This window comes from Ambystoma mexicanum, chromosome 1p (genome assembly GCF_040938575.1).
Source record: "Ambystoma mexicanum isolate Mex_15411 chromosome 1p, UKY_AmexF1_1, whole genome shotgun sequence".
Taxonomy (NCBI): domain Eukaryota; kingdom Metazoa; phylum Chordata; class Amphibia; order Caudata; family Ambystomatidae; genus Ambystoma; species Ambystoma mexicanum.
In genome coordinates this window covers 1,216,456,834-1,216,475,548 of record NC_090921.1, presented here as the reverse complement: position 1 = coordinate 1,216,475,548, position 18,715 = coordinate 1,216,456,834, and the positions used below count along the sequence as shown (strand labels likewise).

The window sequence follows — 18,715 nt, the reverse complement described above, 5'->3', positions numbered from 1 at the left end:
AAATGTTCTGGGTGGGTGGGTATGTATCTCTGCAGAGTATGCAATGAGTGGATGTAATAGAAGGTGTGAGTGACTGGTGGGTGAATGAGTATGAATGTGATGATGTGTTTTTGATTCTTCAGGGTGGCTGGGTGTGTGCCTGTGTAGAGAATGCAATGAGTGGATGTAAAATAAGGTCTGAGTGCGACTGATGGGTGAATGAGTATGAATGTGGTAGTGTGTGTTTGAATGTTCAGGGTTGGGTTTGATGTGTGCCTGTGTGGTGAATCCTGTGTGGGTGAATGTGAGAGGGGATGTATGGGTGAGTGACTGGTGGGTGAAAGGGGATGCATGTGTGTGTAAGGCTGTGGCAGACTGGGGATCACTGGAGCATTTTTGCCACATCCTTTATTGACTTTGCATGTTTTACTGGTATTTTCGGGCAGAGCCAAGTTCATGTGTTTCATTACCTAGCTAGACTGGCATTTTGGTGTAGTCAGTCTAGCCATTGCTTACTGTGGCATGACATGTATTACTCAGCATATTTAAAAAAGCAAGCATGATAATTTGTGTTACCTCATGAGACTGATGTTTTAGTGTAGCAGCCTGTATATGTTTTACTGAAGCATGACTTTTTATAAATTGAGCATCTATGATGAATCAAGCATGATAAGTAATCTTATGGGTCTTGACTGGCTTACATTGGAACCAATTTGGAGAGGTTTTCATATTGCGACATGTCAATTTTAATGGCCAACCCAACAGGTGTATGTTCTTACATAGGAGTACTGGCAAATATTGGCAGAGCCAATTTTGTGCCCAGTGCCAGTAATGATACTATACAAAAAACATCTTAATGCGAACATCAGTATGGTCTTATATGTGAATACTACCATATGTTGGTGGAGCCAGCATGAAAATGTTTTTTATACTGGCATATATTGCAGGGACCGGCATGATAAAGCATTGGCAAATGCCCTGTGCACTTTTGGCGATTGCATCTATTGTACTTTTTTCATGATTTACCCTACACCCTACAAAACCGTGATGTGGTGTGCCCTGTGCTTTAAGGAGCTTGGGGGGGGGGTGGAGAGGAGGCCCCTCACAGCGTGGCTCACATTGGAGAAGCCACATTTTGTGCTACGCCATTGGGCATAATTGGGTCTAACAAAGGGTTAGTGTGCAGTGCGCGCCTTGAAGTCTGCCAGTCATTCCCTGGGTGTGAAGCAACTCATTGGTGTTTTCAATTTAAAATAACTGTGTGGTGCCATGGATTTATGTGTGCAGCAATATTACATTACGTCCTCCTGCACCCAGTATTACAATTAGATAAAACAAACTATGGGGGGTCTTGGGAATATTGAAAGAACGTTTCCCAAGTATTATACTCCAGCAAAGATAACATTATCAGGTGCACTCCCCTGTGTGCACACAGACCAGTTTAATAGGTTTCTTCTATCTAGTGGTAGCTGACTCATAGATGCATTTATAACCTGGGAATTTTGTTAATACTAAATCCTGGGCAACAATTTAATTTTGAGGCCTTGCTCGTGCAGCATTTTTCTCTGGGGTAAACAGCAGTGCACACCTCCCCAGGTCAGTGCTTTTTTGGCGTGTTTAACACAGAGCCGCCACAGATAATGCTTACTTCTGTCTCCATTGATCTATAGATGTTTGATACACTAGCTGCAGCCTGCATTAGCGATTTTGGTTGCCCTGTTACAAATACTGCATTATGTATGTTTTACATATAGACCCCACGTCGAATCTGGAAAATTACATTCCCCAAATGTGTGGTTGTGGAGAAATCATGCCTCCCTCTGTGCCTCGGTTCTTCTATCTGGCTGAAATGAGACCGTCTTGAAACACGGTGCTAGACACATCTGAAGTATCTGAATGCCTTTTGCCATCCCGCCCTGTGGTGTCACTTGGGGGTGGGGTCAATTTACACCACTTCCTGTGATGTCAGCAGGAAGTAAATGATCATGTGATGTCAATTCCGCTACCCCTGGCGTTTTGGTGAAATGATGTCCCTGTCCTTTAATGCAAAAGATTGACGACTGGGTAGCAAAAATGTATTGTGGGTTCTATGTGTTTTTGTGTAGAAAAGGACCTATGGATAGTAATGTCGCAGAACACATTCACATAGACCTTTGGTCTCACAGGCTAATGTTCTCAGTTACGCTCTTATCTGACGGATATCACTTGAAACATCCCAAGGGTACTACAGAAACGTGATGGGCTCGATTTACCGATGAATACCAACTCCATATAAACGCAACTACCATTGAACAGTCATTTCGATTAGCAAAGCACTGCAATACCACCTACTCAACTTTAGATCAGAGCTACTAGGTGCCCTTATAAACGTTCTGTGGGAATCATCTCACATCATTCTGTAGGATGAATTCCAATATGTCGGCACTTTCTTGTAATGAGAAATTAGTCACATTAATGAAATCCAATATTTTTTATGTAATGTATCAATGCTTTTCTTTGTTTTTGTTAAGTACAGCTGGAAAAGGAAAAAGGAAGAAAAGGCCCAAAAAACTCCCACAGTAAGTACAGCTGATGTTTCCATGGCACTATGGTACCAGATTTTGCTGCTTTTACATTGCATATTTTCTTAATGTGGAAGTGAAATTCATGACATCCTCCTTAAAATGTCTCAATTGTGCATATATGCAATACACCTTTGCCTGCACATTTCAATCAGCAGGGAAAATCATTGAATGTACTTAATCAAATGAATATGTAGGATTGTAAACTTATGCATCACAAAATAACAGTGATAATTTGACAATGTTTTCCTGTCAAATTTCATCTGAGGTCCAACTCTTAATCATCAAAAGCATATTTGCCATCAACTATAACCACGTTTAAATGCGCCCTTGGTTTTAAAATCAAACGATGTTTCTAATGTAATGGATGTATCCACTGATGGAAGCCATGATGCACATCGTTCATGGCCATTTTAATTCCCTATCCATTTAAAGAGCAACCACAGAGTAAGTAGTAGTTTGACAATGATCATAAAAATCTCACATTTTGGACTACCTTGGAGTTTTTGCAAGGGATTCTGTGTATTTATGCAATTGATATGTCGTGAGCTACGACTTGCTTCAAAGTTGAGTGTAAACTATAGGGCTTTGGTATCAGTGGCATTTCAAAGGTTAACATGCATTAATTATAAATATGATGTGCATTTGAGAAATTAATCAATTTTGAGTTTACAGCATGTTACCCAGTAACTATCACTTTCTTAACTGTGACCCATGTATAATCGTGTTAACCATGGAAAACGTTTGTCACCCACAAATATCTCGGGACAATTCTGGTCTACCGAGTCTATGACTGATTTCACTGCAGAGGTCACTCCTGCAACCCTCTCCCTGACCCCTCTGCTTTTGGCAAAACTATTTTGAGCACCAATGGAACATGTCATACAAGTGGGATATGCCCACCTGCTCACCTACGCTAAGAGTGGTCTTGGTTCTCAGGTGTTTTGGAAGATCTGCTTTCACTGTTGATAGAAACCAATATTCCCTGGGCAGATATTAAATCAAGAATAAAACAAATCTTTTATTTCTAGCGAGTGGCCTACCTGTGTTGGAAAAATGAAAACAATATTGCTAATGAGGTGAGGTCATACACCAGAAATGGAACTACATATAGCTCATTTATGTAGAAGTGTGCCGTTGAGTTGGTCGATGTGTGAGTAGGACAGTCTATAAGGCTTCTTCAGTAGCAAGTCTTTTCTTTTCTCTGATAGAAACATGTCTTTCTTTTCCTAAAGCAGGACGCCTCAGACTCGAAAACAAATAGTTTGCTCTATTTGTAGTCATGCCCCACTACCCTACATGGGCCTCACCAGTGCATTGATGAATGATTAGGACGGTTGGGCTGAAAAAAGTTTGAGAATGTAAAAACATTATTGACAGTAACAGGCGTTCCTGGCCTCTGACTGTCGATGAACACTGAACACCCTCAGGGGTGGAGTTATGATTCTGCTCTCCATCCACGTGGGTGCTGGTGTCCAATGAATATGTGCACCCCAGACCCTTGCATACGCATGGGGTGGATGTGTGAGTTCCGTGCACTGGCGGCCTGTCTCTCCTGTTGCAAACAACGCTCCCTCTCATGCAGTGAGATGCTGAAGGAGCACTTGTTTGAATTACACTTAAGGTTTGAGCAGGTCAGACCTACGTATCTGGCATATGTAATCCTATCCTATCTTCTCTCCCTCTCATTATTTCTAACAGGAAAGAATACCAGAGGATATTGTTTATGTTTCAATCGACCATTCAAAGCAGCGACGAACTCAGCGGCGATCTGTTCCGAGTGATGATTTTGTGACATATGCTGCTGTGAAAAGGTACATGGAATGAGGGTTGGCCATAGGAATTTCTATTACATACCTGATTGTTCACGTAGGCGCTAATGTATGTACCATTTCAGACGATCACCAGAAACAGTTCAAGCCCAACATTGGCTTGTTTCTTGAATCTAAACAATATGACGAGACCACATTCCTGACCGAATGGTGCAACTGGGAATGGATTAAAAGCTGAAATGATCCCTAAAATCATTCTGTGTCTTTTAGTTACTTTATGAGATCAGCACATGTGATCTTTTTGAAGCAGTAGCGGCTAGTGATTGACGTTTGCATGTTTCCATAACTCAAAATACATTACGTCTCTACAAAGAATGTAAACAAGAAATGAAAAAGGATGTTGCCTGATATATACTTGCACCTTATGGTAGAAGTGAATATAACCACTGGCAGATGGAGATAAGATACCTTTCTTCATGGTTCACTGATGATAGGCACATATATAGACATTCTGATACAGATCTCTAAACCAAATTTAAATGTTGAATATTATACACCATCCTTCCTGCAGAAATGTTCAATTCTGAATGGCCCAACCCCCTTTTGTGTGGACCTTAGGACTCAGTAATGTTGTTTTACGTCTGATCAGAGCCAGCTGTCCTGCCACTAGAAAGTCCTGGTGTGAGTGATACTTCTTGTAAATAAAACCTTTCCTCAATCTATGCACATAAAATGAGGTGGCTTTTGGTGAATTGGTATCCTTGTAAATAACATTCGACATTCTGAAATTCGGAGTGCAGCCAATGTATTAAACCTAAGTGCATCCGGAATGTAGCCAATGTATCAAATCTAAGTGGTCATTAATATGCAGTCAATGTATTGAATCTAGGTGAATATCAGAGTGTAGCCAACTGTATTAAACTTAAGTGCATTTAGAGTGTAACCAATGTAGTGGATCTAAGTGACTACTATTGTGTTGCCAATTAAGTGAATACTAGTGTCTTGCCAATGTATTGAATCTAGGTGTACATCAGAGTTTAGCCAATGTACTGACATGTAGGCATTGCTAAAGCGCAGCCGCGGTGTAGCGTTAGATGATTATCAGAGTGTATGCATTGTAGGGCTAACTCTGGCTGCCCGTTCGAAACCAAGAAACCAGCCAAGACACATGGGTACATATCAAACTCCATGCTTACGAAAGATAGCTAAAAGAGACGGCCACTCGCCCACATGCATCTGCTATCCTACTACTTAGACACATTGCACAACACCCCTGCAATAAGAATGTAGCTAGCAGCCACAACAAAACGTTCCGTCTAGCTGCACACATAATGAGTCTCCTGCTTTTGCACCACCTCTCCGCACTCACCCACATTCCCGCTCGACGTGGTTAGCTAGCTGGGACTTGGCCACCCCTACCTATGTTCGTACTGTCTAAAATGCACAGACCAGGGACGTCATAAGGGGGCCTGAGGCCTCTCTTGCGCCCCCTGAGGTCTCCCTTGCTACCCCTAAAATAAAAATAAAGCTTTTTTTTGTTTTCAAAAAGAGCTACGTGGCCAGCGCCATGTAGCTCTTTCTTTACGAAGTGGCTGGTTTTCTTGTTCAGGCCTCTTAAAAGAAAAACAGGGGGTTGCACAAGTTGAGCAGTGACACTAAATAAGAAATAATAGGAATAACCTAATTTGTCATTCTGGAATTCTATACAATAATTGCTAGACTCCTTAAAGGTTTCTTTCAGGCACACTTCAGGGCGTGAGTCACTGATTTAGTCTGTTCTTAAACACCTCAAATTCGCAATGCAGACAAAAACTTCCAAAAAGCATTTAGAGTAGAATAAGCATCCATTTTGTACTATGTATTTTGCTTTTTGCAAGATGCAGTTATGGCATGTTTTTTTCTGCCATTTTCTCTGTTACGATCATCACAAGACATTCCATCTCGGTGTACTTGGTCACGTGACAAAATCCTTGTGCCTTAAAGCTTGTGTACAGTGTAGAAATGTTCGACCATAGCACATAAAATGGTCATTGAATTCATTGTGCCACAATTAATGTGTTGTTGTAATGTGCCTACCTTTCCTGTCTCCCTGGCATACTGTTCAGGGTGTTTGTTTACATGTATGAAGTAACGAGTGCCCAGAGTACTGGATGCAGTGTGATTGACCTGCTTTTCCTGCACTACTCTAAATTCTTTAATACACAGTTATGAAACCTCCCAATGGTATGTATTTTGCCAACCTCTGAAGCCTGATAAGTAGATCTACGCAGGTTTCACATGTGGCCAACTTTGCACCAGACCTGCAGAGGAACTGGCCTTTTTTTAAATCTCAGTTACCAGTTTAATGGTATTCACTACAGAGTGTAATTTGCTTTCTGACTTTGAGAACATTCAGACATGTAATTGCTAATTTTACTATAGCCGGTAAAATAGCTATAGTCGGTAAGATAGCTCAGTGGATTGAGCTTTCGCTTAAGTGATGTGTGTGATATTGTATGTATATTTGTTCTATATAAAGGGTTTAATCGTAAGTGTTGTATAATAACACATCATTATCATTTGGCCTTGGACGTCTGCTTGCATTCACAGTAATTTGGTGATATGGGCCTATACACACTGATATTAACGATACATATGGTGATTCATTCTTGTATGAAATGTATATCACGTTACAGTGATATTGTAACCATATTTTTCATAGTGTACTTCGGAACGATCCTCTGTGATGCCACTTCCTGTTTTGTCAAGGGGTGAAAGGTCATGTACCATCGCTTCCCATTATTTCACTTCGAGGTGGGGTTAAATGGCATAACTTCCTGTGATGTCATCAGAGGTCAAGGGTCATGTGATGTCACTTCTTCTACCTTTGGCATTTTGATGAAATGACATCTCTGGCACATACTCTTTCTAAACTCCTCTGAAGAATTTCTCATACCTGGACTTCGGTCCCCAAAGGGCATTCAAACAGCAGCGCGTTGGGACCATACCAATGGTATTGAATTGCATTGTATTTCTTTATTTATATAGCGCACCTGGCCCATAGGCATCTAGGCACATATCTTAGGTTACACACAAAAATCATACATACAGAGATAATAGGCAGAGTAGAACGTCAAATATTTACCAGCAAATCTGCAGTACATTTATAATATTTACAAGCAGGCAAGGCAATTACAGTGAATGTGTAAATCCGAGATTTAGTGGAGATGCAGAGGTAAATTGTGTGAGTCTTGGTCCATTAGCCATGCTTTGGCTTTGCAATTGAAGGTGAAGAAGGAGGGTTCTTGTCTAAGAGAGGTAGGCATGGGATTCCAGAGTTTCGAGCCAAGTACCGGGAAACTAGCCCCTCCAGATTTCTGAATTTTAAATCTGGGTATAGATGGGCAGTGAGTTTGGGCTTTTCTTTGTGGTCGGTTTGAGGTTTGCCTCGAGAACCGAATGGCTAGGTAGGGAGGTGCATTGTCAGTCAGACATTTATGAATGAGGGCCAAGGATTTGAGGGCAACTCTTTGTGAAACAGAGAGCCAGCGCAGGTTGCGTCGGGTGTCCGATATATGTTGGTTCCTGGGGAAGTTCAGTGCGGCCCTGATGGCATTGTTTTGGGCGACCTGAAGCTTACTGAGGTTTCGGTGACTGGTTCCAAGATAGAGTGCATTGCAGTAGTCTAACTTAGACATGATTAAAGTTCTGGCGAAAATAATGCAGTTTGCTGTGTTGCTGGGTTCTACGTTATTTTTCAGAATTATTTTACATTGTGGGACTTTTCATCGCCACCCTTTCATCGCCAAAAACTCCTTTTTTTTTCTTACTTAAATAATCATAACCCAAACCGCACCAAACACCCCCCCCCCCATAAAAAAGTAAAAAAATAAAAGTTTTTACCGATGAAAGGGTTGGCGATGAAAAGTCCCACGATGTAAAATCATTCGACGAAATGCGTGTATACCGTGTTGCTGAATGGGCGGCAGGCAGTGATAAGTTTGCAGGTGTATGCAGATGCTGAGACCACAGCATTAGTTTGTCGAGAGAGAGAGAGAGAGAGAGAGAGAGAGATAAGGCAGAGTTGAGGTAAATGCCTATGGTTTCGGTGTCATTCGTGACCTTGATGAGGTTGCCATCAATGACAAAGGATTTGAATGAATGATCTAATCTGCTAAATCGGTTAGTGAAGCCCAAGATGAGGAGCTCTGTCTTGTCATCATTGAGACAGAGCTCGTGTTGGGCCATCCAAGCCTGAATGACCAGGTACACCTCGTTTAGCGCTTTAGTGTCAGCTGCGTGGTCGCCTGAGATAGGGATGAGTATCTGGGTGTCATCCGCATAGTTGGTGTAGGTGATATCAAAGAGCAGTTTTGTGAACACATTATAAAGCGTGGGGGAGACACAGGATCCCTGGGGGACACTGCATAGGATTGGCGAGGGAATGGCTGAGGCAGAGGGGGAAAAAACCCTCATTGATTGATTGGGCAGGAAGTATCTCATCCAAGTAGTGGCTTTATCTGAGAAGTGGGCTGCTACTTCGAGATGTCGACACAGAATTTGGTGGTTCACCAGGTCGAAGGCGGCCGAAAGATCTAATAGCAAGAGGAGGGCGATCTTGCCAGTATCTTTCAGGTCATCGATTTGCGTTTTTAAGTCTAACAGGGCTGTTTCCGTTCCATGCTTGGGGCGGAAGCCCGTTTGTCTAAGGCCGAGGAGATTATTACGTTCCAGATAGTCCTGAATCTGTAAGTAAGCAGCGCAGTCTAGGATTTTTAGCAGGAACGGCACTGTTGTGATAGGCATGTAATTGGTAGGTATGTTTGGGTCAAGAGTAGATTTTTTGAGGAGGGGGATGACCCACGCGTCCTTCAGGTTGTCTGGCACAGTGCCCGTGCTAAATGGGGTGTTTATCAGTGTTGTGATGAAGGGAGCTAGTTCATGGGATGCCTCATTTATGATGGGAGCAGGGCAAATGTCGCCCTGGCAATTTGAGGGTTTGAGGTTGTTGATGATGTTCTCTACCTCTAGGATAGTTAGGTGTGAGAAGCTAAATGGTTCATAGGTACATGGAGTATGATTAGGTTTGTCAAGGAGGGAGTTGAGCTGAGAATTGTACTGGAGGCTACTTTTTTTACATTCATTTTGGCCTGGAATGTTGATATTAAGTGCTTTTTGTATGTTTCAGCACCATGTGCTGTCTTTGCTGCAATTGTCAGGAGGAGTGGAGGGAGTTTCAAGTTCTTTGAGGATCTTGAAAAGCTCTTTTGTGTTGGATTTGGCTTGCAGGATACGTTTGTTGTAAGTCTCCTTTTTAGCTGTGAAAATAGCCCCTTTACAGTAGAGTGACGCTATCCTTGTTGACATTGGAAGGGTGACTTTTCCTGCGGACTTCAGAGTTTCTTTTTTCTTTGCGTAGGACCCTCAAACGTGGTGTGAACCACGAGATGAGGAGAGCAAGTGGTTTGCTTTCCTGGTTTTGATAGGGGCAATGGGTGTCCAGTCAAAGTTACGAATACAAAGTTTCGAAATGCAATCTGTTCGAAACAAAATAGATCGAGAAAAAAAATGTTCGAATGTGTTTTTTTAATGTATTTTTTTGTGAGATTCGTATATGAAATATTAGTGGTAATTCCCCCCAAAAATGGAGGCTGGAGGGTACCTCCCCAAAAAATGTTTTTTTAAAAAAATGGGCATTCATTTTTTTTTTTTTTTTTTAGATCCTTTTGGTTCAAAAGTATTGCATTCGATCCTTTTGTATTTGAACCTTTCACTATAAACCGGGGCAATGGCATCCATTGCTTTGAGGATGGTGTCGTTATAGGTATCGAGAAGGACTGTAGGGTCTGAGCAGAATAATAATACCTTGTTCAGAGAGGGTAGGACGTGAGGGAGAAGGTTGTCTCTGGTTATGTCTCTTTTGTTTCTAGTACAGGTTGGTGGTGCGATATTGGAATTGGAGCGTTGGTAATTGGCTAAGTGTTGAAGGTGATAGTGTGATGATCAGACCAAGCGCAAGGTGAATTTACTACTGAGATAAGAGTGCAGTTTAGATCAGCTAACCAATCGAGAGTTCTTCCCTTTTCTGGTAAAAGGCGCTTTACAAATGTCAATTACAATACAATACAATACATGCGAGTTTAGGCCCGAATCCTGAGCGCATAGTAATGAGAAAGGTTTATGGGGTACTTCAGTGATACTCTGCTTATCAGTTTAACAAATTGGTTGTACAACGTAATTCCTTGATTGTCAGCTTATTAGAGTGATTCCTGGCTTGGAAGAAAGCAGCTCTTTGTTTCCCTCTGTTTGATATTATGTATTTCTGTTCAACAGATAGGATTCTAAAAATCCCTCTAACCTCCTTCCTTGTTTTTATATGGAATTGTGTAGTTAGGTAAGGTTTCAGTTTGATTTGTTCAGCATGTTTAATCTCAAGCTGTCTGAAAGATGCTAAGGTCTTTAATCTGGTTTTGGGATGCGTTTATAGAAGTACAGGCTGTAAATTGAAACTAAGCCCTGGTAAGAGAACTTCAGCATTTCCCAAGACAGTTTGCTGTATACTCTTCTGGTCCATATAAGCTCGGAATGCCTCCTAGTGAGTTTTCACAAAAGTACATGGTCGCACACCCTTAGTAGTTATCGGATTGCTGTTATCTGAATAAGAAAGTCTGAAAATACAGCAGGTGCATATCTCATCTTTACAACCAGCAGTATTTCTTTTTTTTTTTTGAAATTTGGTTTTATTGATTTTTAGACAACATGAAAAGAAAAAACAGATGGAACATTTCACTTGTTACATCAATATAAGCGAGTGGTTTCATCAAAGTAACTACATTAAGATCTTTTCGTTCAGCAAGTCGTTGCTATATTCAAGTAAGAAAAAGAAAAAAAAAAAGGGTAACATAACCCCCTCCCTCCCCCCACCCTCCCCCCAGTTGGACGGACTCCTTTGCGGCTTCATTTTTCTCTTTTTATGTAATTGCAGTGGGTAGAGTTCGACCCACTTATCCTATGGTTCTCTACAGTTCTAGGGTCAGCACCATCTCTCAATGTAGGCCATTGTGTCCTATTTTAACTCAGGGTCCAGTATTATCATCTGATTGGGAGCCCATCGCCTCAGAAAGATGTTTACTGCGGAATTCTGACCATAAACTCTCACATTGTGACGCTTTGTCGTGCAATGAGGCAGTAATTGTCTCCATTGTGTAGATATTGGTGGCTAGGCAGATCCATTCTTTCTTACTTGGGACTGTTCCAGATTTCCATTTTGTCGCCAGCAATGCTCGGGCTGCGAGGAGTAGCTGCGGGGCAAGACCCCTGAGTCTGGACCATCCATCCTCATCTTTCTCCAGTCCGAAGAGGATCAGGCATGGATCTGCATCTCTTTGTATACCATCTATGTCCTTGATCCATGTTAGGACCTCTTCCCAAAATACCTTTATGTGTGGACAGCTCCACCACATGTGCCAGTAGTCGGCTGTGTCTCCACAGTCCCGCCAGCATCTGGGGCTCAACGTCTGGAACATCCGGGACAGCTTGAGCGGATCATATTGCCAGCGATGTAAGAGTTTAATGGCATGCGACTTGTATTGGCTCGAAAGGGACGTTTTGGATGCTGTTTTACACATCAATTCCCATTGTTCAGGGTCTATCTCCTCCCCCAGATCTTTCCCCCATCGACTCCTGAGATGTTCCGTGGATCCAGTGCCTGCTTCAATAAGTTCCTTGTACATTAAAGATATCAGACCCTTTAGACCAGATTTGGAGTCCAGGATTTTTTCGAACGGGGTGAGTTCCCTCTGGATCTTCTCCTTCCACGCAGGTTTCATAAGGATTCCTTTTATCTGGATGTATTGGAAGACGGATAGTGGACCTATCCCTAGGGCTTCAGTAAGGTCAGGGAGAGATATGAAGACGTCTCTTTGTAGAAGTTGCCCAACTCTTTCAAGGCCTGCCTCATACCATGGTTGGTATCTGCCTACGTCTGGAATTTGGTCGTTCATACCAGGGGACCATAGATGGCTAAGCGGGGACGGCCAGGTGGTGATCTTGCTCATTGCTTTGCCTGGTTGCCAGATTGACCAAATAGTACTCAGTATTGGATGGCCTTTAGTTTTCTGTTGAATTCTTCTACGGGGAGTCCATAACCATTCAGACACCGTGGCAGGGGAGAAATAATGGTTGTCCATATGAATCCACTGTAAGTGTTTGTGGTTACGTAAGTGTGGGATAAGGACCCGTAGCTGTGAGGCATTGTAGTATTGTCGCAAGTCAGGTAGTCCCACTCCTCCTCTGTCCTTGGGGAGCGTCAAGGTGTCATACCTAATTCTCGCCTTCTTCCCCTGCCAGAGAAATTTCAGCATGAGCTTTTTGGCCTCAATAAAGAACTCATTTGGCAATTCAATAGGTAGCATCTGGAAGGGGTACAGGAATCGGGGAAGGCATACCATTTTAATGGCGTTAATCCGCCCTAACCACGAGATTGTAAGCTTGTCCCATCTTTGCAGGTCCGCCGAAAAGCTGCGGAGGAGGGGGGGGAAGTTAGCTTTATATAGATCCGTGAGGTTTTTAGTGATCTGAATGCCCAAGTATTTAAGCACAGAGTGTTCAAGCTTGAGGCCCAGTGGAGAATATCTAGTTTTGTTTTCTTCTTGTGCACCGTGTAACGGGAACAATATTGATTTGGACTTATTTACTTTAAACCCAGAGAGCTGGCCGTATTCCTCTAATAGTTGGAGAGCGTGCTGGACAGATACGGAGGGGTTTGTGATGTGTAAGAGTATGTCATCAGCGTAGAGCGCTATCTTATATTCCTTGGTACCCAGTCGCATACCCTCTATTCTAGAGTCAGCTCGTATATTTTGGGCTAGGGGTTCAAGAGAGAGCACGAAGAGAATCGCGGAAAGGGGACATCCCTGTCGGGTACCACGCCCTAGTTCAAACCACCTGGAGTATTCCCCGTTGACCAAGATTGGACGCCTTGGGGGACGTGTATACTGCCTGTATACCCTTCATAAATCTCGGCCCAATCCCCACTTTGCGAAGGACCGCCCTCAGAAATCCCCACTCCACTCTATCAAAGGCTTTTTCTGCGTCTATCGATAGTAGAGCAGGGTCGCCTGGTAGTTCTGATGATGAGTGGATGAGATGGAGAGTTTTGCGCATGGTATCCGCTCCTTGCCTACCCAGTATGAATCCGACTTGATCGTTATGTATAAGGTGAGGGATTAGTACTTCAAGCCGAGCAGCGAGGACCCTAGTGTAAATTTTGGCATCTAAATTGAGTAAAGATATTGGGCGGTAGGAGCTACAGTGTTTGGGGTTTCTCCCTTCCTTCGGGATAACAGTTATGAGGGCCTTCGAGAAGGAGTCTGGGGCTATCCCTGTCTCTAGTATTGCGTTGAAGAATTCAGTCAGGAATGGTGTAAGTTGAGCGGCGTAGGTTTTATAAAACCCAGCAGTGTACCCATCTTCACCAGGAGATTTGCCCACAGTGAGTCTCTTGATGGCTTCCTGGACCTCGAGTTCAGCTATCGGGGATTCTAAAAGATCAGCTTCGGAGTACAAAATTTTGGGCATGTTTACTAGGGAGAGATAGTGGTCTGTGTCTGAGTGTCCTAGGGTGACTTCTGAGGTGTATAAATGTTCATAGAAATTGGCGAAACTCTCTGGTATAGTGAGGGGGATCTGGGGAGTCGTGGGATTTTCCTCAGTTATTTCTTTCACTTTTCGTTCTGCCCTTTGTATTCTTAGTCTGGCTGCCAGTAGGGCATCGGCCTTGTCCCCCTTCTCGTAAAATTTTTGTTTGAGAGATCGGAGTTTGCGTACTATTTGTTCATGTTCATCTTAGCTCTTCCCTTTTACGTTGGGCTACAATGACATTGTCGCTGTTTGCTTCTGGGTGTCCTCTATTCTCACTCTCTAGTTTGCATATTTCCGACCTAAGCCTGTGCTCGATGATCTTTCTTTCCCTTTTCTTGATGGATCCTTCACGTATCAAGATACCTCTCCAGGTGGCCTTACCCGCCTCCCATACTATCTGCTTGGATACTTCCCCATTATTGTTCAGTGTAAGGTATTCTTCGATTTCAGTTGCCATTTCCGTTTTGAATACTGCATCCTTCCACAGGCTTTCATTGCAGCGCCACTTCCCTCCTGGAACAGGCAGCGCCGCCCATCTTATGTCCGACAGGACCATATCGTGGTCCGACCATTTTATCGGAATGATTTCTGATAATGTTGCAGATTCTAGAAGGTCCTTGGTGAGGTACAAATAGTCGATCCGAGTGAAGGTTTTGTGTGGGTTAGAATAAAAAGTGTAACCTTTGTCATGCGGGTGTTGCGCTCGCCATACGTCTTCCAGATCATATAGCGCCATTATGTCGGGGAGTCCCGGGTAATCATATCTTGGTTGGTTTCTTGTTTCAGGGTTACCCGGTTCCCAGTCTGTAGTCGGGTCTGCCCACATATTAAAGTCTCCTCCCAGAACAACCTGGCCAGATGCTTCCAACATTATTTTAGGTATTGTTTTCTCCAGAAACTTGAATTGTCCTGTGTTGGGAGAATATACTACTGCCACCGTTATTCTGACCTTGGCGATTGTCCCGGAGATCAGGAGGGCACGCCCACTCACATCGGACCAAGTCTTTTCCACTTCGAAGTTGATTCTGTTTTTGACCAAGATTCCAACTCCACCCTTCCTCATTGGGCCAGAGCCCCAGAATTCTTTACCCTCTTTTCTCCTCAATACCCCTCTTTCATCTCCCTTAGCAAACTTCGTCTCTTGTAGGAGGAGGACGTCAATATGAGATCTATGGAATTCCCTTGCCACCAGTGATCTCTTGGTTGGTGAGTTGAGGCCTTTCACATTAAGCGTGCCTATCCTGAGGGACCCCTTGTCCTTCTGTTCTTCAACTGGTGCCATTTTTAGAGTGCATCATTCTTAAGTTTGTGACCCGCAACATGTAGGTGTGTCTTAGATAGAGACTCATGGATACTTGAACAATCTTTAGTGTTGCCTCTAGCACATTACAGTCAGTATATTTCTTGTCCGCCCAACTCCCCCTCCCCCAACTCTTCGCAACTTGGCGGCGTTCGTGCAGACCGAAGTGGAAACACTGATCCTGCATCGAACCACCCCTGGGGACCGTTACTTCACGTCCCCAAGATCATTATACCATCGTAGTCTTGACTGAGCCCCTTGCCACCCCTCTTCTTCGATTCCACGGCCCAATTCTCTTCAAAGCAACTACTTTCTCAAGTAGTCTGGGTCGTGAGCATATGTATCAAAGTGTTTGCCATCTTACCAGTGTTGTGGTTCATCAGTTCTCACCCTCTGGGGGGGTATTACCTCTCCGATATTTTCTTGAACCCTTGACTCGTTTCCTTCTGGGACCCTGTATACGCCATCCTCTTCCTCTCAACGCGGGTCATCTCGGCCATTCTCTTCCGCATTTACACCAAGGAGATCCGAAATACATGCTTTGATTTCCTTTTCCGAACTCAACTTGATTTTGTTCCCATTATATTCGAAGGACAGAGAGAAGGGGTATCCCCATCTGTATTTTATACCCTTTTCCTTCAGATGTTTGGTGAGGGGTGCGCACGTGCGCCGGAGTGCCAAGGTCATCGAGGACAGATCTTGATATATCGTGATCTGGGCTCCTTGGAAGGTAATTGAGTCGCTGCTTCTTGCTTTCTCTAGGATCCTTGATTTGTCCTGGAAGCGGTGGAATCGTGCTAAGACTGATCTAGGTCCGCCTAGGGGTCCACCGGCTCTGTGTATTCTCTCTGTCTTTGGTTCATCAACCTCGTCATCAGCTAGTAAGAGTTTTATAATGTCGTGCAGGGTGTTCCTCAGATCACTCTCCGTTTCGCCATCTCGCTCCGGAATTCCGAAGATTCTCAGGTTGTTCCGTCTCTCCCGATTTTCCAAGTCGTCAAGTTTAAGTTTGAAGGTCTCTTCACGTTGCTCCAATTCGGTCATCCGTAGGTCTAATTGTATCTCCAGGGTGTCTATAGATGCTTGGTTATTCTCAACCCCTTCCAGTCTTTCCTCCATGGTGTCGAGTCGTTGGGTAATTTTGTCAATTTTGGAGCCGATGCTGGCACCCATATTTTTGATTTCGCCCAGGAGGGCAGCAATGTCTCCCTTGGTAGCCGCGGACTCACTCACCGGGGGGTTTTGATTCGCCATGGTAGAGTCCAAGTTCTCGGCAGGTGTCGGGACGTAGGTGAATGGTAGCTAGTTTTCTCTTTATGTCCATTGGTTTTCCCGAAATACTGTGGCGTTGTTTGAGTTATCTGAGTAGCAGATTGCAGAGGAGGCACACGCCCCTGAATCGGGGGCCCTACCCTCCGCACGTCTATGCAGGTGTGTGAAATCGAGGAAAATCAAATGTTCAGATCTCCACAGTAGTGTGGTAGGGCTGAGGGGGTGCTTGCATGCTTCACTTCATGCTCCAGAGTTCGGACAGCGTCGCTGTTATGGGTCCGATGACGTCACAGCACTGTGGGGGAGGACCCCTTACAGGTCTCAACGTTGATGTTGCTTATTCAGAGGGGTACCTGTACTAGTGTCTCCTCTGAGTTTATTGCCGAACCGTCCGCGTTGCTCTTAGTGGGGGCAAATGAGTATACGGTGCGCAGAGGAGGGCACACGCCCCAATGGTGGGGGCCCAACCCTCAGCGTTGTATTCTGTTTAGGGGCCACCCCTTGTACCATATGGCGGTGCTCCTAGTGGTATATCCTTGAAACGTTCTCCCAGAGATGAGCGGTGGGTCTCAACCGGCAGACTGTGACAGATGGCAGAGGATAGGACTCAACGTTGGGCGTTGTGGATGGAGAAACCCATGTGAGGGTTCGAGTTGCTGTGGGTTGTGGTGTGGCCAGGGGTTGAGCTCGTGGCTTGTGTCAGGCCTATTTTGGGGAGCCTGGGCCGCAGGTGGCAGTTTGTATAGGCCTCTGGGCCTCTCAGGGTAGGGAAGGCTGGGGGAGGTCCTCGTGGGGGTGCCCCTCCTAGCAGGGCTAGGTGGTAAGTGCCGTTGTCCGTGGCGGGAAATGCGGAGCCAGGCCCGGCCCGTGCTCCCTGCGCGGGTGTGTCCTCCGTAGCCGGTGATGCCGGGGAGTAGGGAGGGCCTTCCCCCCGCGACTGGGTCCGCGAAGGACGCCTTAGGAGGAGACGAGGTCCTGGTGAGGCACAAGTTCACCGAGTGTTCGAAGGGGGGGAGCGGGGGGACACCTACCCGCTCCGTTGCGCTCTTTTCTTCCGGGCTCCAGACTCTAACACCGGTCGTACGAGAGGACTGGGGGCGCACCACAGGCCTCTCCGCTCAACCCTCGCAGGCTGCTGTGGGTTCCTCGGGGCTGGCAGGGAAGCCCCGGCTGCGTGTAAAGCTTACAACGGAGTCTGCGCTCTACACGAGCGGGCAGTGGGAGGGGCCGGGTGTCTCAGCGCCCGCTCCGGTACTGCTGTCGGCTCCTCTGCTGTGTGTGCTCTCGGAGGGGGGGGGGGCCTTGCGCCTGGGATCTTTTCTCCCGTCCTGGATCACCGTTTTCGGCCAAATTTTCGATCCCTTGATGGGGAAAGGGTTCTCACTTCTGGGGATGTGACGATTGTACATGGGGGGGTCAAAAGTGGGGGCTCAGGCCACTTTTGGGGTCCGTGAGTAGAGAGCTCACGCGGAGATGCTGTTCATCCGTGCACCCCCTGGTGGCCGACAACCATCAGTATTTTAACTGACACAGCATGAATCAATTAAGGATTTTTTTTTTGCGACAAATAGTAGGACAATTCACATCTATGAACTAAATCACCATGTATTTCAACGATTGGAAATTGCAATTTTTGTATTTGATGTATGTGATATATGTGTTGATTAGGCTTTATAAATGTAATCCAGAAAATATACTGGGGCGCATTTAAAGTCTTAGATAATGAAAATAGGTTTGTGCCAGCCCACTAGTTCGTTTCATTTTTAGTAAAATGCAATAAGGGTCAGTTGCACATCCATGAGACACAACCTCTAGAACCCATCAAACTTTAGTATCTGCTTTACACTGTTTCTCAGTCGTATTAGAGCTCAGTACCAAGATGGCCAGATGGCCACACCTCTACAGATAGTTTGAGAGGCTGCTAGAACCTAGTGGATGCCTCTGATGGACACATCCCACCTGACTTTATAGTCTAAATGTGTCTATTGATGTTATGCTCACCTGGCTCCCACAGGGGCGTCGGTCGGACCCGGACGGCTGCGGTCTCCACCAATGTGATGCGTAGTGCAGAGATGACTGACTGGACTGGCCCTCCTAATCTTGTCTGCTTGACCCGTAGAAGTATTCTCCTGCAAGTGGAGAGATGGATTTAGCCACCCGTGGTTTCAAGTGATGGCACCCCCCACAGTCCTCCCCACTAATCACCTCCG

At 44.8% G+C, this 18,715-nt stretch overlaps 1 protein-coding gene across 4 annotated transcripts in view; it reads left to right on the top strand.

Moving 5' to 3' along the window:
• The window catches only part of LOC138452040 (B-cell receptor CD22-like), a 926,478-nt gene that overhangs the window by 827,752 nt on the left and 80,011 nt on the right, over nt 1-18,715 (top strand). For all 4 annotated transcript variants that reach the window (XM_069604949.1, XM_069604947.1, XM_069604950.1 and 1 more), the window contains 2 exons: nt 2,495-2,537; nt 4,242-4,354. In XM_069604949.1, coding sequence (XP_069461050.1) covers nt 2,495-2,537; nt 4,242-4,354 — 156 coding nt within the window. The remainder of the gene's footprint in view (nt 1-2,494; nt 2,538-4,241; nt 4,355-18,715) is intronic.